The sequence below is a fragment of the Lampetra fluviatilis genome, chromosome 49 (assembly GCF_964198595.1).
Source record: "Lampetra fluviatilis chromosome 49, kcLamFluv1.1, whole genome shotgun sequence".
NCBI classification, from domain to species: domain Eukaryota; kingdom Metazoa; phylum Chordata; class Hyperoartia; order Petromyzontiformes; family Petromyzontidae; genus Lampetra; species Lampetra fluviatilis.
The window spans coordinates 8231272-8256935 of record NC_136323.1 but is presented as its reverse complement, the minus strand read 5'-3'; the positions used below and the strand labels follow the sequence as shown (position 1 = coordinate 8256935).

The following is a 25664-nucleotide window of genomic DNA, read 5'->3' as shown; positions in this document are numbered from 1 at the left end:
TCTGTTCGTAACGGCAGGTCGAACCTGCGTCCTGGCGGCTACCAGCACGAGTTTCAGATGCAAACGTTCGAGAGGGCAACCGAGTGCCACGTGTGCCACATGCTGCTGAAGTGCGTGGGCCGTCGTGCGAGGCGATCGTGGCGTCGCGGAGCCTCCGTGGTCTGCAGGAACCACGGCGAAGCTTAAATGGGGGTCGGGGGGGGGGATACAGCCACGGAGTGTAATGGTCACCGCACTGGCCTTGCAATCTCAGAGCTCGCCGGTTGGCCACGGCAGTTAAAACGATTGTGCAAGTTTATCATTGAACGCGCTCCGCCTTTGTCCACCCGGCAGTGTAAATGGTTAAGTGCGGGCGCTCCCACCTCTTCCAACGTGTCTGGCCAACTTTGGAATTGTGGGTAAAATTACCCTCGAGAGAGGGTCTCCAGAGCTCCCTCAAGCAGGGGCCCTTCTGCCGGCAGTGGTGCACGCAAGGAATTGCAGGGCTGCACCTTTAAATATTCCCTTTACTGTTTTGATTTGAAGCTTTCGTGACTGCAGGAATCCATACTCTTTGGTTCTTTCGGTAAAGTCACGTAGATATAAAATAAAATTGTATTTTACTTTATACCTATGTGACTTTACCAAAATATCTAGGTGACTTTACCGAAAGAACCAAAGAGTATGTTCCCTTTACTACAAGGCTTGAACCACACTCACATTCACACATGTTGCCCGACTTTCAGGTCCAACACCACCATTCAAAATTTTAAAAAGGCTCATATCTTGTAGATAAGCAGCTGGTAGGTTTTCCGATGAGTCGCCCACCTTCTCCCACCCCCCCAAAGTATGTATGTATGTTGAGCTTCTTTCTCACCGTACGAAGCCGACCTTGCTAATCGGAGGTGCAGTTAAATTGTCACAATTCGGTATCGTCATTCGATTGAACAATTTATAGTTTTACCGCCTTGCCTATGACCAACTCACCTGGAGTGTGTCCAATCTTGTATTGGTGACCGCCATGCATATAATCGGTGTTATCGACTGCTCTTGTCAGCAGAGAGCAGTGTAGCTTGAATCCATTGTTGTACTGCTCCAACGTTCCTCACCTTCACCAACCAGCACTGACCAGCGTGGTGATGTATGGCCAAATGACTCCCTACGCTGCGTGGAGAGGCCCTCATCCGGCAGTGGGTTGACAAAATGATGTTCACGTGCACGAAACAGCCAGATGATTTAGATGACAAAGCGCCATGAGTTACCTCCTTGATAATGCCATTTCCGTGTTTCTCCTGCACAGGGGACTGTTTTACCAAGGCTACCAGTGTCAGAAGTGCGGCGCGGAGGCACACAAGGAATGCCTCGACAAGATCCTGCAGTGTCAGAGGCCTCTGCCTCCCAGTCCCGGACAGATCCCTTCAGGTACGCCTCGTCCACGAGCTCATTCGTACGGTGGCCCTCGTGTTGTGTGGCCTATCTTACATCTATCTAGTGTCACCGTTATAACTGAGCGTTGGGTTGGCTTGGTGGTGCAGTCGTAGTAACACTTGGGGTGCCACGTTGGCGAGATGGCAACTACCTCACCTGGTATACAGGAGGTCGTGGGTTCGATCCCAGCTGATGCCTGCTGTATATTTGGAGTTTGCGTGTTATCCTCGTGGTCACCTGGATTTTTCTCCGGGTTCTCCGGTTTTTCCCTCCACACTTAGAATCAACATACATTCAGAGGATATGGTTGCTATACATTTCCAAATGATAAGCCACTTCGTTGAGCAATCGTTTGTGGCCAGGTTACTTCTGAAAAAGAGCCATATAGCTCTGCGGGCCTTATCTGGTAAAATTAAATAAAAATCTCGTGCCTCGCAGCATATTTTCAATTCTGTGTGTATGTATGTTGAACTTCTTTCGCACTGCACGTAGCCAACCGTGCTGGTCGGAGGTGCGCATTCTCACTTGCGCTGTGCTGTGGTCCTCTTCCCTTGCCCACCTGCGTACGCAACTTCGGATCGCGTACGCACTCTACGGCCATTGCTCTCCGCCGTGGCCCGCCGCAGGGCTGCCCCACGTGCAGGCCGCGCAGGCCTACCAGGGCGCGCCGCTGCCGCCCCTCAAGCTGCAGCCCACGCTGATGCTGTCCTGCGGCGAGATGGTGGAGCTCACGCGAGCAGAGCCCGAGTCCGCCTGGTGGGAGGTGAGGGCACTTGAGTGCGTGCGGTGCGTGGGGTGGGGCGTGTGTGTGTTGGCGAGCGGTGGTGTAGCGACCCACGTTCGATTGCCGCTCACGGCCACCACCGGTGACAGAACTGGTCCTGGGCCTCCCCTAGGTTGACTCAGCCTCAAATGATTGCCTGGTGCAATGTGAAAGAACATTGGCACTGGGGAGACAAAGGCGGCTGGGCATGGTGCTGGCCACCCATCCCCTCGTGTGCGGTGCCGACTAACATAGGTGCTCGCTAAACGCACTTGCCCCAACATTCTGTTAAAGGCTACATGGGAGATCTTTGTCATTGGGGGCAGCTCGTACTTGTGTGGCCAGAAATCCACCTCTGGTCACTTCGGCAGCGCTCCTCCACGCGGTCATGGCTAACATCAGGTGTGCTTGGCCTCCCCCCAGGCTGACTCAGCCCTAAATAAGTACCTAGGGTGGTGCATAAACATCACCACGGGGGAGACAAAGGCGGTCAGGCATAGCGCTGGCCACATCAACCTCTCGTGCGCCGTGCCAGCCTTCATAGATGCTCTCCAACAAAAGCCCGTGTGGGATATACGTGAGGGATCTTTGGCCGGCTGTCTTTGTGTGTGTGTGCGTGCACACGAGTGTTAGTGTGTTCGTGTGTGTGTGTGTGCACATTAGTGGTGGCATAGTGGTTAGCGCACTGCACTACGAACCCAGTGACATGACTGGCAAAGCCGGATTACGTTTGATGGGGACCCGGAGCTCTTATATTTACCGGGGATCACTGTTTTGATATTCAGTTCCTTCACTCAACGATGCCTCACGATGTCAGACGCTCCGCTGTGATTTGCCTCGGAAATTCACACAGAGCTGCTCTGCGTGGTGTTAAAGTTTTTATTTCAGCGCCAGATGCTCGTGCTGTCAGACTCGGTATGCGTATGGGGGAGATGCTGAGCTCAAGGCACCCTGGTATAATCCTGCAGGCGTGCAGGATAACGGGACTCAAGATGAGAGCTATCCCGGGCATGAGGGAAACCAAAGCTTAGCACTGCCATGGGATGTCCATGAAATCGAGCCTAACAGCTCATTTGCTTCTCCCTGCTGCTGAAATGTATGTTGAACTTCTTTCACAACGTGCGTAGCCAACCATGCTATTCGGAGGTGCGAAATGAATACAATCTAAATCTCAAATCTTTTACCCTTTTTGTTTATATCATTTAATCCCACTTCAATTCCAATTTTGCAGTCAGTGTGATGTCACGAAGTATCCATTCTGAGCCTTCACAGAGCTGCAACCCCCCCCACCGCCCTCCCCCGTGGTATAGAACGGCCCACAGAAGCGGACATCACAAAACTACTTCTGAGATGTCCTGAAGTGATTTCTGGTCCACACAGTACGGGGGCAGCACTTTCCCACCTTTCCCTATGGAGAGTAATGTTTGTCGCTTGCAGTCAAACCGATATTTTATTTATTTTTTATTTTCAGAGCTGGAATTTAGCCAAATTAAGTGCCGAACTAAATTTCATGCGATGGGTCTTTTTTGCACAGCCATTGGTGATATCAGACTGCCTCTGCTGGCCTTGAGAATGCGGTTTTAACCGCAGGCACCTGCCTGGATTGTTTGTTGCAGTTGCACCCAATTCAAGAGCCGAATGGCTCACAGGGCTATACCAAATAAATGAAATTGAAAACTGAAACTGGATTCGAAGGCAGGATCTCAGTGGTGCCAACTCAGCGCTCAAATCTCTTGTCCCACCCAGTCAGTGCTGTGTTTAAAAGCTGGCCAAATAAACAGCGATGGCAAACTTGGAAGTGTGTACAGCCTTTTAACAACAAAAACACTCAACACATTTGTCAATAACACCTACCCCACCCCCCAAAAGGAAAACTAGTATAGGTCACGTTCACAGGCAATTGCCCTTCTTTATAGAACGTAAATGGAGAGGCCAGAGACATGAGACCAGAAACGCCACCTATTATACACTTTTACTTTTAAGGCCATAGAGTTATTGAAGAATGTGTTGACTTTTTTTGTTATTTATGCTTGTGCACCACTATCACCGATTAACGCCTTTCACTTTTGTGAGTGTACGTGTGTCGGAAGGTTGCAAGTTCAAATCTTGATTGGCGATGCACTTAGTCGTTTAAAGTTCGATTAAAGTGGGTTTCACTTTTACATACGGCCACATTGACATGAACGTGAAGAGTCTCATCAAACCTCGGAGGCTAAGCGGGCATGAGCCTGGTTCGTACTTGTACGGGAGACTTCCTCGGAATGCCACAGGTGTTTTAGGTTCAGACCGCAAGGTGGCCAAGAGATAGGGGTCGAGCAATGCCTTATCCTAATCTGTCTGAGCAGAACTTTTAAAGCGGATAGCCCCTCGTGCGTCTGGGTTTTCTCCAGATACTCCAGTTTCCTTTCTGCACGCGAGAACGGTTCTGAAAGGATTCGATTTTTATTTGTTTAGTTTTTTTTCGTAGCAGGGGGAAGAGGGGTAGAATAAAACAGGCCAGAGGCGACATGATGGCAGGAGAGGAAATGTATGTGATGCCTGATTACTGTCAAACTCCCAGCTGTTTATCGCCCCCCCAACTACGACCAGCCCTATCCAAACCCCTCCTTATCAATCCCTCTTGTGTTACTGCATCAAAACCACAACATTTCCAGTAACCCACATGCTTTTTTAAATGATTATCATGCTATGTGCAATTTTTTTTATATAATTGCTGTAAAGAGCCTTTACCAGGCATCTTCATATAAAGCGCCTTTACCATGGCCTTTACCAAGGCGTTTTATATGAATCTCATTAAGATAAGATGAGGAAGCCACTGGCTAACAAGCAAACGCATGGATTATGTAATGCCTCCTTTGTATTGATCTTCTTCGGTGTGCTGGGCCCCGCTGTGTGCTGTGCAGGGGCGGTCACTCACGACCCATCAAGTCGGCTTCTTCCCCCGGGACTTTGTGAAGCCGGTGGTGAGTTCAGAATCAGAAACTTTGTTTAAGACTGGAGGAATCCGATGAGCTATGAAGCTCTTCTTCACACGTGTCCAGCAGTTTCACGGATTGCCCAAGGTTGCTCACGGCTTTCATTCAACGCGCAGTGTTTGTATATATATATTTATTAAAGAATAAAGAATGATTAATGTTAATTGTGTAAATGTTACTTCAATAATCAATTATTTAAATAGATGTAATTATTACGTGTTGTTACTGATTAATTATTATTAATTAAAATAAATGATCGATTAGTATGTATATTTATGACAATTATGCATACGATTATCATACAGAATAGTTATTCCGACTTATTAATTGAAGATAACGTAAATTTAAGCAATTAATTAATATATTATCGCATTAATCAGGAGTTATTATTGGCTTCCACGTTGTCTAGCGGTATGTATTATCATTCGTGATAATAGCAATGATTCTAGCTTTCAACATTTAATGATTTTCACTTCATCAATTATCGGCAATTATGTCAGGTCTCAGAATTCAGATCTCACCGCATGATACAGTTCTCTCTTTTGATCTAAACAACTTTAATATCAACTTACATTGACATCCAAAAATACTTACCAGAGTAGCACTGCAGTACACATGCAAATAGACGTACTCATCACTTCGTACTACATGGTTAGAAAAGCATCAATGATCAAATCTCAAGATCATGTGATAAAAAAAAAATCAACAAGGCTGACATCTCATGGCAACGCGACAATACACAATTCGTTTGTTATGATGTGTGATGTGTGTAAGCTGAGATTCTTCAATTCTCCCAGACAAAGCTTGGCCTGCAACCTGTACAAGGTACAGTTAAAATGGTGAGTGAGAGTAAAGGTCATGTCCCATCTTCTGTCTTCTCTCTCCCCGAACAATACTTTCAGTCCCACAAGGATGTGCTGAATGTTAGGCTCGATCCACAGCCGGAGTGCGCTGCGGCCCATTTAGCCGTCAGCTGCTCTGCCACACGTTCGCGGGTTATCTGCACGTCGGCTAGATCCACAGCTTGAGCACACTGCGACTCTTGGAGTGGCTTGGTTTGCGAGCACCCGTTGTTGCTCACGCCCGGAGGTCAGCGGCGTGCAGGCAGCCGCAGTTCCTGGCGGAGACTGCACGTGACCAAGTCTGACACACCTCCAGCCTCTTCACGCCTCTTGCAGTGTCAAATCAGGCTGACGAGACAACAATATAGCTTCCCCCCCTATCGCTTGGACAATATCTCCTTGCACACTCAAATTTGGCGTGTAACTCAAGTCTCCACTTAGGGAAGTTGCATTTATGCCGCAACAAACGTTGGTCAACAATTCTCTGACACCTCTTAGCTTGGTACATTATTATATAGAAGATTCCTTGGCACAGCAAAAGCATGATACTCAGAATCATTGCATGAAGGAGAGCAGTATAAGGTCACCCGAGACTCTTTATCAACACAACCACGTGATGTATCATCACGCGAACTTTGCGAAGTCTTTGACTCTGCAAGGGACTCAAAATGTGAAAGAAAAATATAAAACAAAAAACTTGGCTACTTTCAGAGACACTCGGGGTCTGCCTGGGCAAGAACTCAACCCTTTAGCTTCCCGGAGCCTTTGCCTCTGCAACGCTCAAACGTATTTAGCTAGTTGCGAGGGCTACCCCGGAGCCTGATTGTAAGGTTCTGTACATTGTTTATTTAGGAATTTCTACCTCGTTTAATGAATTTCCTAAGTCGCATCAAAGCCCAAAGCTCCTCCTACTACTTGACACCCCTCGAGCATCCAGCGAGTGAGCCTTTGTGTTCAACCCTGCTCATGGCTCTGCAGACATCCCGGTGGTGCCTGATGTCATGAACTCTGCCCCCCTACTTCCTCCCTTCCTCTCTGGGTGTTCTCGCCTGTGGTTGTGCCCTCTGCTGTTGAGGCTGGTTTGCCGAGTTCCTCTGGAGACGGCTGAGTATTTATACTCAGAAACAGATGCTGGGCCACTAATCCCATCTAAATAAGGGTGCTATTCTTTTTGTTCTGCGGCCTGCCGTTGATCTGTCTCCCGGTCCCCCTCCACTGCATGGGTTGGGTTAATTCCTTGGAAGCAAAATCAACGATGGCGATTCTTACCATGCCTACATTATCAAAGCCTGCTTGTTTTTTTATTTTCTCACTGTAATGCTTATTGGGTGTTTCCCTTCTGGGTTTTCAACTCTCGGAACGCAATGAATTCACGTATTTATGTCTACAAGGAACTGTGACATTAAAAATGGACATCACATTTAAAGTAACAATTTGGAAAAGGCAAGTATCCAACAGCAACAGTACAAGTCATGTGATGCCTCATTTGGTGGCTTAATGAAGTCAAGAGCTCATTAACCATTGAGTCAGACAAGTAAATGCAAGCATAATGAGTACTGTTTTGTGTTTGTGTTGCAGGTGAACCGACCGACGGAACCTTCGAAAAGCGAGTTTCATTACTTTGCCTGGTATGTGCTTGCATCGCTTGAAAATGATCATAACGACACCACGACCGTTGCCACGAGGTCACACATTTGTCCCAGGTGCCGTCGGCGTAGTCTGGAACTCCCCCCTCCCCAGCCATCCTTGCTCTCGACTCCCTGCCCCTGCCTTTATCTCTTTATTTCCTATTACCTTTCATTGCGACTCAACGCCAGCCCAGTACAAAGCACCGGTCACGGTACGTGGGGGCGGGAGCTGGTGGGGGGGGGGGGGGGGGGGGCGGGAGCTGGTGCGGGGGGGGGGGGACAGGAACCCCGAGACCGGCGTGCGACATTCGGGCCGTCCGACCCACCCAGGCGGGGGGCCCGCAAGCGAGAACGCCAAAAGGCTTCGATGGAGATGGAAGGAGTAGAGGGGTGGGGCAAGTGAAGTTTAACTAACACAATGGGGGGGGGGGGGGTAGACTCCCCCTGCCCCATCATGGGACCTCTCTGGCCAGGATCAAAATATAGTAATATGTTTTACCCTTTCTGGCGATAAAACAGTTGTGTTAAGATGTTAAAGCGCCAAACTGAAAGCTTTTGAAAGGAATCATGCCTTGCATTAACCACACGTACTTGTGGTGAACATGCAAACAAAAATCATGCTCTGGTCGTTTGTCCCAATATTCTGTTATGTCTGTACGTTGAACTTCTTTTGCACCGTACATAGCCAACCACGCTAATCGGAGATGCGGGGAAGGACAACAAACCAAACACAAAAAGAAGCTCCAAAGAAATTAGTTTGTCACTCTAGATGATTTAAAAGTGCACAGCTCCAGTAGATTCCTAATATCGGAAGGAAGAGCGTTCCAGACGGCCACAGAAGCGCATCTGAAAGCGCGCGATGCGGTGCCCGTCTTTGTTCGATGGCCAGCCAAAAGCCGCTGCTGCTGCGAGGATGACCACCGGAGTTTGCGTGATGATGGTTTGTGTTTCTTGACGAGATCAGCAAGGTGCTGTAGTTCATTTGCATCGAGCGCTTTGTGTGTAGCATGACCGTGATGCGCTTCTCACGCCCCCAGGTTTGTGGGCACCATGGACCGCGAGCAGGCCAACCAGCAGCTGAGGAAGCGGAGCAACGGCACCTACCTGATCCGTGAGCGGCCCGACGGGCCCGGCGAGTTCGCCATCAGCATACGGTGCGTCGCGCCGAAGCCGTGGAAAAGAGCCCCCCCCCACCCACAACACCTCCGCAGGCAGTCACGTTGACCGGCGCCGTTTAAACGGGCTTCCCTCGTCGTGCGCGTTCCGCAGCGAAATGCGTCTTGCGACGCCGACGGATAAACACTTTTGGGGGGGGGGGGGGGGGGGACCCAATGTGGGCAGCTCCAAGACCCGTCGCGGTCAATTTTGTTTTGATTAAAGGCGCCTTCATCGTGTTGCAATCGAGACAAAATGTAGTGGCTTGATTCGTGATTTTATTTCACTTCGGTTTCGTCGTGGCCACGGGTTGAGCGACGTGGAGATGCGCCGCCACTGTCCCGCGTGGTCGCGGTTTTGCTGTGCGGCTCTCGGACGCGTTTTCGGATTTGTTGCGCTGCACCATTCGGCACGACGTCCCGACATTTTGCTCCACTTGCCGGGAGCTTCTTCAGGAACTGAATTCACGCTCCGATCTGTAAGAGTTCTGAATGCAAACACCATCTCATGACATGCCACCGGAAGCTCGATTGAAGTAAGGTTTTGAAGAAGCTTCCATGCAGAACTTTGGGTGTTTAATGTGTTGCCCTTCTCCTGTACCTGTGATGAGTACACTTGGCAATGTACTGTGCGAAAAAGAAGTTCAACATACATAGATACCTAATTTAATGGGGAATGATGGTCAGAAAGTGATGGCAGGATTGGTAGATCCAACGGGAAAGGGGTTCCAACCGCTCCAAATGAGGTGGAATGCTCCAAATGTGGGTCACACTTGCCTACGTCTTCAAGAGCATTTCCTAACAGGTTGAGCCATGCCACATTTCACAGGAATTACCTTCCACCAATAGGGCTACAAGTTGGATGGATGACAAGGGGAGCAAAGGGAGCTTGGAGATACGTTGTTGTTTACCCGAAAGTAACGCTTGCTTTCGTTTCTAAAACAGCTTTAACAACGAAGTGAAGCACATCAAAATCATCATTAAGGACGGGTGGCACCACATCACTGAGCACAGGAGATTCCGGGGCCTCGTGGTGAGTAGCACTCATTATGGAGCAGGTAAAACCCAGTGTTGCATGCCAAGCTTACAGCCGTTTCATTCGGCGATATGTGCACTCATAATCCTCGCCGGGTTCCCAGCTATAACATCAGAATATTTCATGTTCCAAATGAGAATCTTTATTTACGCTGGAGAAATCCAATGATCTATGAAGCTCTTCTTTTACATGCCAGCGGTGGGACAACGTTGACATGTGGCTCCGAACGCTGGACCAATGTTGGCCCCGCATTCCAAGCATGCCGGGTTATTGATTTGAAACGTCAGTGTAATTATTTGTTCATCAATGCTGTATTTCCATATTATTATTGTTACAATGTGTACATGTACGGTCCGTTTTTGTCAATCAACTGCTGGTTGACACTGGAGCTGATAGAGGGCAAAGCCCACTAGCGGTGGTAACTCGTGCCCAATAAACATGCAATGAAGCATTGGCACTGGCAATGGAGACATTTAATCTGGCCGGTGTGAATGAGTAGGCGAATCACCACTCCCATGATCTACGCCAGGGGTCGGCAACCGGCAGCTCCGGATCTGCATGCGGCTGGCTCAGCACTGGCCACGTGACGTTCATTATTAATGAGGACTCGCCGCATCGTATTCACCACGTGCATTGGCGGCTCGTGAAATATTGAGTTTAAATTTGTTTTTACCGAATTCGGGAAAAAAATTCCACTTCTTCTTATTTTGCTTGCCGACCCCTGAGCTTAAAGATCCTCTCTGCCTGCAGTGGCAATAGAAGGTTCGCTGGCTCCTCACCGCCACCTGCCGGAGTGCGCTTGTAAGTGCGCTCCTGGAGCCCGAGTTAAGCGAAAAACACGATGAGTAAGCAATTCAAATCGTAAAAAATAACACATGGGGTGGACTACGGCTGGAGCTGCAGTGGTTCACGCACTGTGCCGTGAAGACAGCCACTTGAGTTTAGTTCCTGGCACACAGCGGCGATTGATGTCTAAACCGGTCCTGAGCCTCCAATAGGTAAACTCGGCCTCGAATGAGTTCCTCGCGTAGTGGGACAAAAAAAACACCGGCGCACCGAGGCTCAAAAGGCAGTCGGTCAAAGCTACGCGTGGCGGTGGGCGGTCGACCTTTGTGTGTGGCGCAGGAGCTGATCGAGTACTACCAGTCGCACTCGCTGAAGGAGGGCTTCCGCGCCCTCGACACGACGCTGCAGCACCCCTTCAACGAGCGGGAGCCGTCGCGCGCCGTGACTCGCGGGAACTCCGCCAACAGCGGTGAGCCGGCGGGCGAGCGAGCGAGCGAGCCAGCGCCATCGCCCCGGGAGCCACCATCTCGTCCAAGTTGCGCCCGCCTGTTGTCCGGCACGATGTCCCGACGTTTCGCCCCCGACGTGCCGGGAGCATGTTCGGGGAAGTGAACCTGGCAGCCAGTTTTCAGCGGCAGTAGCCAGGAGTATCAAAATCATAGTCTGCATTTATACTGGAGGAATCCGATGAGCTGTAAAGGTCTACACCGATGACCAGTAGGGGCACGGGGTCAGAACGTTACAACACAAAACAATACAAAAACACGATGAGAATGAAAGTACACAAAATGTTAACAAAGATAAAACTGATTTTTTTTTTCTTACCAGTAAAGCCCACTGAGCTATTAACTTATTTTTCAGAAGCGACCTGGCCACAAATGATAGCTCAACAAAATGGCTTATCACGTGGAAATTTAGCACCGCAAAAAAAAACATCTCTTTCGATGATATGGATAATTATCAAGATAGAAAGTGAGTTGCCTCGTTCATTTCCTGAAGAAGCTCCCAAACACACGGAGTGGATCACCTGACGGCGTGCCGAACGATGCGCGGCACAACCCGGAGGCACACCGCAGAGCTACAGGGCACAACCCGCGAACAATCGCAGTCGCTAATGCCTGCTGTATTAACGTGATGCTCCATAGGGGTGGAATGGTAGCGCAGTGGTCCACTTAGCGCTTTAAAACCTGTCTTTGATTCCTGGCCACGGCGGACGTCAGTGGCGAGTGATTTCTGAGCTGGTCCTGGACATGATCATTATAATTTCACCACCCAGCACTGTCAAGCGTGGTGAGTCATGGCCAAGACAACTCCCCACGACTGACACTTCGTGGCGAGGCCTTTATCCAGTGGATCGGCGAAGGGGGCAAGAAATACATTCAAAGTCCATAATGGTGCTTAACAAACCTCTATAAAATATTTTCTTTGTTCCAAACGGGGAACCCCATTGGTAGCGAGGAGCGCTCTTATCAGTAACATTTGGCAGACAAGTGGTGACATTTACATACCACGCCAGGTACTCATTTTAGGCTGAGTCGACCTATGGGAAGCCCAGGACCAATTTATATAGTCGTCGCTGGTGTTGGCCGTGAATGGGAATCGAACTCGGGTCGCCGGGTTCGTAGCGCAGCGCGCTAACCGATACACAATCGCTACCAAAAGAACACATGCACGCACACATACACACACACACGGATTTCACGCATTCACAGACACAGCTTTTTCATGATTTCTAAGCAGTGACTGCGTGCGTAGCCGAGTGGCCAGTGACACCTGCGTCTTTCTCTCTCCATGTGTCCCTGATCCCGTAAGCCGGCCACGTCAGTGCTAGCTTCTCCCTGCTCAACTCCCAGAATTTCAGTTTTGTCCCTCCGTCGGCCGCGCCGTTCTGGTCAGGTACAGATTAACCCCAGAGGGTGCAGCTACGGCTGTTCACAGCAAAACCTCACCCCCCCTCCACCCCACACCCCATACCTCCAGTGTCCTCGTTTCATCCTGGGCATGAAGTAAATGCCACGCTCTTACATCTGCATGCGCCATACGGACGTGCAGCATGACTTGCCGCCTCCTGTGCATGTGTGCGTGCGTGCGTGCATCAAGGCCCATTGTTCGCTGCAGACCCCTGGGTCTGTCATCTCAGTTAGAATTCAATATGCCATCGAAATGAATAATATACGCTCAGGCCATTGTTGCCATTGCTATCGCGTGAGTATGTTGTTGCGACTGCATGTTGCGCATCGTTTCATTAAGCAGATGGGAATGCTGTTTTGGTTTCGTATTGGTAACACTGTTATGGTGACTGAAATGCATTATTTAGGCCTTTTGTTTGTGACGGCCTAGGACGAAGGCATCAATGTCTACCGAGTTCAATGCTTTAGCGTAGTCTACAAGGGCCAGGCTCATTGGTGATCGAAATTCATTGGTCTTTTCCAGAATCTGATTCATATAGTCTGAAACCTTTCCAAAACCTGGCTTGTCACCCGTGTTGGGTGAGCCTCTGAATCTGAAGCTATTCTGTTCTCAACGATGTCTGTAAACTATTTGTTTACATAGGATAAGAGGCTAACGGGGTCCGTGGTTATTTACATCAGTTTGATCACCTGAACGCTATATGAGGTGGGTAGAGGGTCATTATGAACCACTTTAAGTTCTTGTATTTTCCCAATTTTATTTAACAATTACGTAGTACAAACATTTTAGACGTTTTTTGGGGGGGGTTGGGCCGCGTGTCGTTCGGAACGATGGTCCCGACGTTTGGCTCCACGTGCCGGAAGCTTCTTCAGGATTTGGGTTATACGCGGTACAACCCACAAAATACATCGGATAGCTGTACAGCACAACGGCGAAAACCTCTGCATCAGTGCAAACATCCATGTCACATGGTAGTGGTTGGCACACTGACAACGTTTGAGACGTTTCTTGGCTGCACGTGTAACGGGCACGTATTTGTTCACCCCCCTACGATTTGATGAATCGCCACGATTTAGAAGTTATGATTCTGCTCAAGAATACATTTGTATTCTTAAACACCGTGGTAAAAGTAGCACTGCTAGTGGCTGCAAGATTCTTGAGTACTCATTTACATAATCTATACGCCTTAACAAATAATCAGTTTTCACTTGCATGATTCGATGCATGTATCGGAAGCATTAAAACTGATTATACTCGTCCAATGGATCACCAACATCATAATATGTAAGTGACTGGCAATATCTGTCGGCATTCATTACATCTGGTTTCATCAGCCCGGTATTTTCCAACTGCAGCTAAGAAGGGTCGCGCCTGATCAGGCTACGTTTTGGTGACCACCTGAAGTTGGGAAGCAATATTTACCTGGATCCCACTCGTTGTCGATTCAGTTTCAGTCTATTGTGAAGTAGCCTGCAAGTCAGGTGTCATCAATAAAAACCACGCTCACCGTTTCCGTGACAGACATAACACATCTGGGAAACGGAAATGAATAATTCAATTAAGAGGTAAGAAATCATATAATTTAAAATATCAAATTTATCTTTTAAAGGTTTTAGCCAATTAAGGAATCCAAAAAGGGCAAGTGGTAGTGGTAAAACACACCATTTCCCAAGAAACACTATATTTAAATATCCAATTAAAAAATATGTTTATATATCTGCGCCATCAATCAACAACGACATTGCACGGAGCAAAACACAGCATTGTTAAGAGAACGTGAAGAGCAGACAAGGCACAAGAAGACAAAAGAGGTCACTTACAGGCAAACGATGTCCATACGTCGTCTGCCCACAATGTACGGAGGTCGATCCAACAGCCGATGGGCTATAGATTTTGTATTTATATGCGGAGACACAATACAATCTTTGCTTATTATATACACTTTTACCCAGAATGCTCCACAGCAAACGCACTGAGTTTGTATCCAATAGTCGTCTTGCGTTAACTAGAGTGACGTAGCTTGTATGCGGGACACTTGCCAAATAACATCTGGTAACTCGGCAGCGTTTGTTGAACAAGCCTGACTGTTGATGAGAACCCCAAGGTCAAAACCAATTGAGGCTTTGATTGATTAAGCTAGTGCTGCTGGATGCTACTGGAAAGTCAAGGCCGATGGAGAACCTTTTATTCATATACATGGAGACATAGAGAATAATTCTGCTTATATATGCTTTATAATATATTAGGGTTAGCATTTTGTAATGATCGAGGTTTGTAAATTATGCATTCATAATCGAAAGGTTGTAGATCACTACATATTTGTATACCAACTAGGAAAATACTGGATTTTTACTCTTGTGTCTTCTAACATACAGGCCCTGTGTTGTTCATTCAGGTGAGAGCTTATTGAGACTAATTGCGTGTTTTTTTGAGGGAGAAAATGGGAATGCAAAGTATGGTCCAGAAATAAGAATCTTTAAGAAAAAAATTTAAGTCAAAGTAAATTAGATAACTTGAACAAGGCCCAGGCTCATCAACGGAAATAAGTAATTTATCACAGAAAGCAGAAAAAATTCAATAGCAAAACAAAGCAAAGGGGGGAAAAGGGACATGAGCCATTAATGATGTAACACGTGGCAACAATAAGAAATCTTCTTGGTTCTTTCGGTAAAGTCACGTAGAAGGGAAGTAATAAAATAATAAAAATAAAACATAATAAAATAATTCTCACGACGTTTCGGCCACAACGCAAGCAGCCGTCCTCAGGTGAAAACCAGGTCTGTCGAGGCGACAGCGTCTGACGCTGGCCGAAACGTCGTGAGAATTATTTTATTATGTTTTATTTTTATTATTTTATTACTTCCCTTCTACGTGACTTTACCGAAAGAACCAAGAAGATGAATCCCTGCAGTCACGAACGCTTTAAATCGAAACAATAAGAAAAATAATTTCAGAAGTGGTTTTGTACTGAGGGGTCGGATGCTGAGTTTAAACGAGATGCAAGATCGTTGCAAGTGTGAGAAGAGCATCGTTGGGACATTATTTTTTCTCCCCGCTAAATTCCTTGCTGAGAAGGTTTGGGTGGTGGGAATAAAATAAAAGTCCAGGCAAAATATTCCCGGAAAGGTTCGGGATTAATGTAATTGTGAGCTTACATCTACACACACGCGGCTCTGTGCCCCGTCCCTGCCTTTGTCCCCAGACCACCCCTAATCTACAGTGCGCCGAATTTTCAGTGTTTTTGCAGCCGTTTCCAATATTGTATGGACTTTATTCAAAGCCACGATTTCTGTGACCCCGCCCCCCCGTGACCTCTGTCACAAAAGTGCGGCCCTTCAATTTGGATATCGCGATGCAGCGTCGACTCAGCATTGCCAGCAGGCTTCATCAACATTGTGTTTTGTGCATTTTTATTCATACACAGCCCATTCATACGTATGTGTGTATTGTTGTATATCCATCTATATATGTATATTGCATAAGGTACACATACATGCACATCAATCAAATTGATCATTCGTTTCAGCTGTGGTGGCAGGTGACATTGTCAAAATATATGATCCTTATGGCGGTACCCCGGGGTTCCAAATAATACGAAATGGTCGAGGCAATTAAATATTTCTGGGACACTATTTTTTCTAGGGGTGTACTTAACGCCGCGACTGGGGTACCAAGCAATCTGAAATCAGTGCTACTTCGCGATGTCGAACCGCCAAACATCAGCATAAAAAATTCGTTATCGAAAAAATCAACTTTGAATAGTGCTTCGTGTACAGCTCGTCGAGATGAGTCGATTGTCGCATCGCCGACCATCAATCGTCTAAAGATGACTGCATCACGGACATTATGCGAGAGCCGGGGTACCGCCATAAGGTTCATATGTTCAGAAAATTTCCGAAATTGCATACTGTGACCTTTTCATGCATTAATTATTAAAATCAAGATCACGTAAAAGAATTGTTGGTTTAAGGTGATTTTGGGAGTCAAAGAAATCCCAAAATGTGTTTTAAATGTGTACATATAATGTTGTAGCAGTCACATATTATATATCATAGCAGTCCATCACAGTGTGTGAAAGGGTTAAGTTAGATCAAAGTATTCTTGGTTCGATAATTGTTTTTTTACCCTTTTATCTGGCAACAAAACTGACACCTTTTTTTTACAAGGAGTCATGTTTGCATTGACCACAATACTTGCGGTCGGAATGCAAACAAAAAACACAACTCTGATAATGTATGCACTGTCCTTGAAATTGATTGGTCCACACCCGAGACAGCTTTTCTTAGAGCCTAGTCTCACATGGTGTTGGACCAGATGACGCCAAAAGGCGTATAAAAAAGGTGTCAGTTTTGTTGCCAGATAAAAGGGTAAAAAAACAATTATCATATTTTGCTACTGGCAAAGGAGGTTCCAATGGTATTCTTGGTTCTTTCAGTAAAGTCACGTAGAAGGGAAGTAATAAAATAATAAAAATAAAACTATCAAATTCTCACGACGTTTCGATTGCAGCACAAGCAACCGTCACACCTGTTGACGGTTGTTTGTGTTGCGATTGAAACGTCGTGATCTATTATGATTTTTTCTACCTACGTGACTTTACCGAAAGAACCAAAGGGTATGGATTTCTGAAAGCTTCAAATCAAGATTAAATCGTTTCAATTATGCAGTAATGGTCACAGTGAGGCTGTCATTGCTCATTGAGGGATCGGGAGTAGCACTCAACTCCATAGGCAGGCGATTCATGACCACATAAGCCATTGCCTACGAACGCATCACCCTGAATGTGCCTGATCTCGTCACATCTTGAAAGCTACGCAGGCTTGAGCCTGGTCCAGGAGACTGCCTGGGAATACCAGGTTTTCAAGGCCATTGCAGATCGTGGGTGTCAATGGACCACCGCTTCACCACATTGGTCAGTGTCGGTTGAAGTCGGCTAACATAGACGTCGGTGGTATAGAGGTACAGTACAACGGCGGATTATTCCCCAACGCCTTTCTGCTGCATAGCCCCTGCAGCCTATAACAGCGCGTGGTGGTCACCCAACTTGGCTTGGCTTCCGAGATCTGATGAGACTGGGGCGCATTCTGGGTGATCTGGTCATAGGCCAGGGCTGGTACAATACCAGCTACTTGGAATTCATTCATGTATCCATGACAACAATGTGGGTGCTCCAGTATAAATTCGATGGCAAATTAGACCCCATTCCAAATGAGACACCAAATAACGCAATCACAGCACAATGTAAAACCCCAAAAAACTGTGCATATGCGCGCGCATGTGTGTATGTGCGCGTTTGGAAAACGGCGTGCAGTTTTCTCTCCGCGGATGCTGGGCACGGCGGTGGCTCGCTACAGCTTCTCGGCGCGCGACATGCGCGAGCTCTCGCTCTCGCAGGGCGACGTCGTGAAGATCTACAGCAAGAGCGGCGCCAACCAGGGCTGGTGGCGCGGCGAGGTGGACGGCAGGGTGAGGCTCGGCCGGCAAAGCCGCCACTACCCCCCCCCCCCCCCCCGGTGATAGCGGTGCCAGGCGTAAGCAACGTCCGTCCGGTACTCGCCGAGCTGCATTGGTTTCCAGTTGCCGAACGAATACATTGCGAGGTCGCGCTCATTACACACTATGGGCTTGCCACAAATGAACCACGATACCTCGCTGATCTCGTTAAGGAGCATAAATCATCACGGTTGTCCTCGCAGCAGCGGCTTTTGGCTAGCCACTGAAAATAGACGGTGAATGCATCGTGCGTGTTCAGATGTGCTTCTGCGGCCGTCTGGAACGCTCTTCCTTCCGATATTAGCAAGCTGCTGGAGCTATGCACTTTTAAATTATATAGAATGAAAATCCATTTATTTAGAACAGCTTTTTGTGTTATGTTTGTTGTCCTTCCCCCGTACCTCCGATTATATTAGCACAGTTGACTACGTGCGGTGCGAAAGATGTTCAACATACATACAAACGAAGCAAACGCTTCGGACCACAGTTCTAGAGTGCAAGGGGCCACAGATTCATGGACGAAATGTGGATGCACCAAATACCAGCTGGAATTCAGATCCGAATGAAAAGTCAAAACGATTACTTAGCGAATTAATATTTCTCATCTCTGTCTGCTCTCAGTTAACTATATCTCTGTGTTTTCTCTACATCTCTCTCATTTGACAATATTTCTGTCTCGCCTAGCATCTGTCATCTGTCCTCTCATTGCACCTCTTTTTTGGCCACATTTATCGATAAAGAAAAGTGGACAAATTAAGTTGCATCTGAATTACGATTCTAATTTGCAGACATACTATGCCCCAAGTACAAACACCACTCAACGATAATCCTTCATCGTCACCAACATCTTTCAGGTGTCTGAAATGTGCACACAAAATCGCGTAGCTGGCACACCTGGATAAAGTAAAGAACCAGAATAAAATTGAATGACCAATCCATCGCCACAGAGACCAAGTTGATAAAGGATGTACCAGCATGTCTTGTAAGACTCCCACCCCCTCGGTGGCTAGGAGGTGGCATTACAGAAATTGGCTCCTAATCCGTCCATGTGTTTTTTTTTACTGTGGATTTGCTCCAGATACAGGCTCCTTCTACATGAAATATCACTCATTAAAAAGGAATTAGCCTCACATCCTCATGCCGTATCTTCATAAAATATATGTCATGAAATTCACCGAGGCTTCTCTAGCTATACTGCACTTTGTTGAGCTATCATTTGTGGCCAGGTCACTTTTGCAAAATAAGTGAAATACCTCAGTGGGCTTTGTCTGGTAGGATGGGGATGGTTTAGTTTAATTTGTGTTTGGGTGATGTGTTTACCTTACATGTACTTTTCACTCCAAATCATTTTTTTGTACTGTTAGTTGTTGTTACATTCCTACCTGCCCCGAATGGACATCTGTGAACAAGATCTTTACAGCTCATCGGATTTCTACAGTAAAAATACATATTCTGATTCTAAATGGGGTCATTGTCATCTTAGCATGTGGAATTGTGTTTCCCAACTTATTTTCCACACTCTTCGTCTTACCTCTATGTTCATATATCACGCTGAAAATAAACCCGGGAATTCATTACATTTCTCTCTCTCTCTCTGTTGTATTCCCACGTTCATTATAATAACCGTGGCCATTCCAATTAACTGCGCTCAGGCTCTGACCGGTTATTAAATCATGTATTAATATAAAATTGTCTTCCTCTGTATTGTAACTGCTGCATTTCCATGGACATCATCGTAACCGTGCCGATACAGAACCAAACAATGGTTAGCTGGACCCACAAGATAACTGAATCTCGCTTGGAGCCAAGCAGGGCCAGAGGGGGTGCTAATGATGCGTTCACTGCATGCGTGGCCAGTCAGTACAACTCAAGGACAGCATCACCGCGTCATCTACGGGCGTCTCGACTTGCTGAATGTGTGTGACGTCTGTCAGTACCCCGTGAGGACACAGCATCCGCCCACATTATCTGCTGTGCATCTTAACGCGTTCATCGCCTTTGTGATGTCAGTGGCACGCCTTGGCTTCTGCAGTGGGAAAAAAAAACAATCTGGTACCTACTATGATAGTCCAATGAGAAGTGGTTTATCACGTGGAAAATTATCGCAGCCAAATTAGTCTAGAAGCATATTTCTGGAGTAATAATCCGCGCGTCCATGGAAAAAAAACATACTAACTCCAAATATACAGGCGTCATGGTCGGATTGAACCCATAACCTCCGCCATACCAGGTGAGGTAGTTAACATCTCACCAACTAGCTGAGCACGCCTCGAGTGCAGCTCGATTGTGTAGTGGAATAGAGGCACGGTATTTATCTTTGGATTGATTCCTTGTGTGCGTGCGTGTGTGTGTGTGATATAAGCATGTGTGGTTGTGTTTTAGGTTGGGTGGTTCCCGTCGACCTACGTGGAGGAGGAAGGGGTCTAACGGAGGATTGTTGCTGCGCTGGTGAAATCTCTTGGACTACGCTTTCGTCAATTTGTGAAAAACAAAGAAACCCATCGCGGCATGGCCCACTGATTGTTTCCCTGTGGTAATCCCATTTGTTTTGTTGCAGCTGCTTTACATTTTAGAAAAAAAAACATTACAAAGTAACATTTTCTACCCCTGGGAAACGTGTATTTACGAAGATAAATGTTTTGTCATTTATGTAATTGATACGTTACATTTGCATAATGTGCGTGTTGATGAACACATACCACCGTTTATTAGGGAAATGTTTAAACCCCGTCTATAAAGCCTTTTTCGCCGAAGAAGAATGATGTAACAATAACTTTTGGGCATCCAATAAAATATGATAGCTGTTGAAATGCTACTCACATAAATTATGAGTACATTTATATTTAGTTTGCAATGGATGGAAAGGATTTGGTTTTGTTTTATGGAATATTATTATTTTAGATTACCTGCAAATTGTTTTAATTGTTGCAAACTTATTGCACTATAAAGGTTATTAAAATAAATGTTGTGCCACATTGCTGTGTATGCAACAACTATTCTGGTTATGGTACTAAATTGTGATTAGAAATAATTACAAAATAAAAGAGCATAACGTTAGCTCCACCAATGAAATACATTTTTCTTAGAATAGCAATTTTAGGTTCCGCGTGAAAATACAATTCGTGGCATTACGATTGCATGAGATGAGCGATTCAGACTTCAAACGCATTCCCTTTTGAGGCTTAACTTGCGAACACACGGATACATTTGATGGGTATCTGATATGCATACGTTTGCAAGCGATACATTTGGCTTCAGGTTTTCCCATCTGATAACTTCATACAAGCACTAGTTATTCATGTGTAACTCTCGCCAACCCTGATGGCTAGTCAATCAAAGAGTCAAAGGCCACGCAAAGTCAACCTTTCCCTGTTAAAGAAAAATTTTCAAAATTTTCAAGTAAGCTTACGATGGTCATGTTAGCGTTATAATCGTACTGAAATGTTCTGCGTATGATTACGTATTAAACAAAGTGTAAGTTGTCGTTCAGAAACAATCACAATGGAGGCGAGAGGGGGCTTGCCTGGGTCTCCGTTAGCACAGTTTGATGTACAGCTGTTGGTGTGCCTCAAAGTCCTATTGAGTTTGTGTCAATGCAATGAAGATGTATGCAATGCTGTCGCCCACCCAAGTCACAAGATGCTAAATATGGCACCGTATTGATACAGAGTGCTTTGATTCTGGTATAAGGTGTTATTGCTAAAATGTGGCCATTTCGCCAAATGGTTGGTATATTGACTTTTGCTTTAATAACCACTTACAATTTATTTGACTTTCAATGCTATCAACACATTTATCATTTAGTGCGGAATACACCGACATACATTTTATGACAACCAAAAAATTATGATGGCCTTGCTATGGTCAATGTTGTTCCATTTGCATTTGCACGCTTGCAGATACACTCTCTTGTTGCATTCAAGCGTACAGCAAACGCCGCTGTGAGGGTTACCACAGCGGCGCGCGGTGTGACTTCCATCGTGCCGCGCGTTTTGTTCAGCGCGATGTCCGACGAGAGCTTCTCGGTTCATTTCCTGAAGAAGGTCCCAGCGTGGCCAGCGACACGTCGGACATCGTGCAAACAACACGCCGTTGCGATCTGAATATTACACACCAAGAGGAGATAAATGTTATGCCCAAAGCGTGCCGCTTTGGTGATGCCGTGGGAAACACAATAAGTGCAATTTATGCTTCAAATTTGTAAATTCAATTGGGGGAAACGAAGATCTCGGCTAATTGCAGTGCGTGAATGATGGGGCACACACGTGAGGGGCAATGTAGGTGCACGGTGGGTTATGACCGAGAGTGTTCATAGGAAGTGGAGGTGGCTTGGGGAAGGCCAGCCTAAACACAATAGCGAGAGGGTTTGTTTTCATTTGCTTGCAATCTCATGTCTGCTCGAAAGTGGAATAAACAGCCACGGTGTATGTTTCAGACAATAACACGCAAGTGTAACATGCCTTACAGCAAGCTACGATATGCCAAGTTTTTTTTAAAATTCGGATTTATTCTAACTTGACAAAATTTGCCACTCCCATTACAGGAATCGCCAGAGGGCGATCGTGTTACATATCTGGAAAGAGTTGTTTTTATGCATATGGCTTGGTAATATCCAAAGGCTAGTTTGCTACGTATAAATATAAATACACACACATGCTAAGCAATGGTTGTACACATCCTGGGGTGTTACCAATGTCTATACAAATGGATCCTTTGTGATTTTTTTTCCAACTTTTTTCCCCGATATTATTTGAACATTGCTTGCCGAACTTTCCATTGGACACCTCTCGGTGAAAAGAGTGCAACATTCAATGTTATATCCAACGGTCACTGGAAGGTGATGTATCTGTGAACCTCCGAGACCCCTTCGGTTGTCCAGACGTCTCCTCTAACGCTAGGCGGCAGTGCGCCTTCCCAAGTGGTCAGCTATAGAATCGTTGATTTCCAATGCGGTAACACTGATATTGTTTTCGTTCTTAGAACTGGAATATTTTAGAATTTGGTAAAGAAAAAAACATTTTGGAGTGTTTTTTTGTATGTTCGTGTGTTAATTTCTGCCCGAAGAAATCATTAACTCAGTACACTTGAGAACCCTCGTTTAATCGTCGGGTGGATGCCCAGATTCAAACATCGGCGGTGCCGGGCTCAACGCACTGACAATGATGTGAGCTCAATGAGCCATATGGCCAAATCTTTAGGATTTTAGGGCCCTCATTTGGAACTACTGATAAATCTTCACCTTTGACCTGCATGAAGTCACTCTGCCCTCTGTGGTTATTTACACGTCATGGAGTGGTCTGTAGCAAAATGATTTATGCAAAATGTCAATAACTCGATTAACTTTATAGCCAGGTGTGAACCTATAGCCGAGACAGAAAACATCTCTTTTGTAAATGTGGGCAGACTGTTCACTGAAAGATGGTGCATTCAATTTTAATTTAACTGAAAAGTTCGAAATATATTTATGTATTTATTTATGCTTTTAAATTAGCAGCGTGGTGTTCGTTTGTCGCTTTCATGAACTATGTCTGAATGGTGCCCTGGTGTTCATGGTTAGCACACTGGACCTGAAGTCCAGCGGTCACCGGATCCATCTGCCAGCACGGCAGATGAAACAACGGTGCAAGCTTCTCAAATCCTTGCCCCAGCTATGCACCCAGCAAGAATACATGGGTACAACACAATCGATCAGCAGCAGGTCGTGTGTGGGTGGGGTAAAGTGTGGGTACTCTCACTTTTTCCAAGCTGTCTGGCCAGCATTGCAGAGTGGGCCGAAACACTCTCCTATTTAGAGCTCCCTCGAGTGGGGAGGCCCTTCCGTTAGCAGCGGCATGAGCACGTAGTTGCAGGGCTGCACCTTTACCGTTGTTGTAAAGCACCTTCAAGTGGGCGCCCACTGCTGTGACAGCACCGTGTGACGTCGTGGAACTGACTCGTGCTGTACATTGTAAGACGAGACCTACTTCATGGATGGTACAATGCTTGCACTAAAATCTATCACTTTTAATGAGTTGCAAGGCAAGTCCTGTGTTTATATGTGTAAAGAAAAGTATATGGTAAAATGTAAAAATCTATCAAGAGTTCTGTCAGCTTAAATTTGCCACAAGTAAGCCTCTTCTAGATGGCTGTTGTTCAACGAATTACCTGTTTATAAATGCAGTTCACTCATCAAAACATTAATTAAAATGTATTTCTAGTAAATAGGAAAAAATAATCCTTTGGCCTTTTTTTCTAAGTGTAAGATAAAATATATAACGTTTAAAATAAACGATGAAAAACAAATAAGTCCATTAGCATATTCCCCAGAGAAGAAACACGGTTTCCATTTAAACTCTTTAAAGAGAATCACAGAGCATGCCACTTTGTGTCCTCACTTTAAAACACAAAGTCCAATAATGTGTGAATGCTACAATGAGGCATTTGAACACTACATCTGTATTCTTCAACACGTGCCCAGCAATTCCTCTACATATAACGTCTGCCTTAGTGAAAACATTTTACTCAACATTGATAAGTGGATTTGTTTTATATATATAATGCAGCAGCTGCCTTGGGGTTAATATTTTAAAGGAATGCCTGAAAGCTTCGTCAGTTTTTTTCCTGGCTTATTTTATAGAAAACATTGCAAGCATGGGATAAAGACGAATCAACAACAATGGCATTGGTATAAAATAATCCAATACATAATTTGATCTGTAAATCACGTGTACATACAGTAAGTGGTGTGTGTATATCCAGTTAAAAGCTTTAAACTTCCATAGTTGCTTTGGGATTTATATAAGTTGCAATTCTGGAAATTTGAGAGCCATACATTTTATGGTAATTTAACATTTTGTTGGTGTATGTATATTAATGTTTTTACTTTGCTAAGGACAACATTTAAACAAACACATTACTACTATTAATTCCATGGGAAAATGGTTTTATGTTTTTTTTATTTCTTCCCTTAAATGTCTCATCTCTTTCTGACATTTGCACAAGCCTTCAATAAAAACAAATAATTTGTTTATGCAAATTCCCAGCATATTTGAAATGCCTAAACTGCAGGTTGTACAAAATACATACGGTGTCAAAAGTTCTACTGTACATTTATGAAACGTACTTATATCTGATGTATCAATGATGGCATTCCGGCAAATCAAATAAAACGTTGTACAAATGCTGTGTGTGGCTGTCGTTCTCTTGCTCAATAGCCGACATTCTGTAAATCACAGGTGTTGTTTAGTCGCAACCCAAACTATGGGCAACATCACAAACCACTGGTCTGCGCCCCCTTCAACGGACGAGGAAAAGCGAAACGACACGAACTCTTTCCTGAAGCCCTCTCGTGGTGAGCAGACCTCCTGGCACATTGCTGCCATACGCAATGCTAGAACAAATGTGTCCTGAACTTTGTGTAGAGTACACGATTTCCCCTAAAATATAAAATGAAATAAAGTGTTCCTACCCCCTCCAACGTACTTATCTTACAACCAGGGTATAGATGGATGTAGCCTTACAAATGCATATAAAAACAGGGAATGAGAAAATGGAATGGAACAGGTTAACGAAGGCATGTAATGTCAGAAAGTAACATGCAAGTTTGCTAAACAATACTAATCAACCGTCAAACGGGAAAATTTGAAAACAACAGAATGTGTACCGATACATGAGAATGAGCGGGATGGGA

At 45.6% G+C, this 25664-nt stretch overlaps 1 protein-coding gene across 7 annotated transcripts in view; it reads left to right on the top strand.

Moving 5' to 3' along the window:
* VAV2 (vav guanine nucleotide exchange factor 2) overlaps positions 1 to 25124 on the top strand; it is a 221975-nt gene extending 196851 nt beyond the window's left edge. For 4 of the 7 annotated variants that reach the window (XM_078878060.1, XM_078878059.1, XM_078878057.1 and 1 more), the window contains 12 exons: positions 18 to 110; positions 1280 to 1401; positions 2034 to 2170; positions 5074 to 5133; positions 5943 to 5984; positions 7566 to 7615; positions 8653 to 8769; positions 9715 to 9802; positions 10931 to 11060; positions 12404 to 12487; positions 17814 to 17968; positions 20378 to 25124. In XM_078878060.1, coding sequence (XP_078734186.1) covers positions 18 to 110; positions 1280 to 1401; positions 2034 to 2170; positions 5074 to 5133; positions 5943 to 5984; positions 7566 to 7615; positions 8653 to 8769; positions 9715 to 9802; positions 10931 to 11060; positions 12404 to 12487; positions 17814 to 17968; positions 20378 to 20422 — 1123 coding nt within the window. In that variant the 3' untranslated portion in view covers positions 20423 to 25124. The remainder of the gene's footprint in view (positions 1 to 17; positions 111 to 1279; positions 1402 to 2033; positions 2171 to 5073; positions 5134 to 5942; positions 5985 to 7565; positions 7616 to 8652; positions 8770 to 9714; positions 9803 to 10930; positions 11061 to 12403; positions 12488 to 17813; positions 17969 to 20377) is intronic. The other 3 variants (XM_078878063.1, XM_078878061.1, XM_078878058.1) reach the window with 2 other exon arrangements.
* Positions 25125 to 25664: the final 540 nt, after the last annotated feature.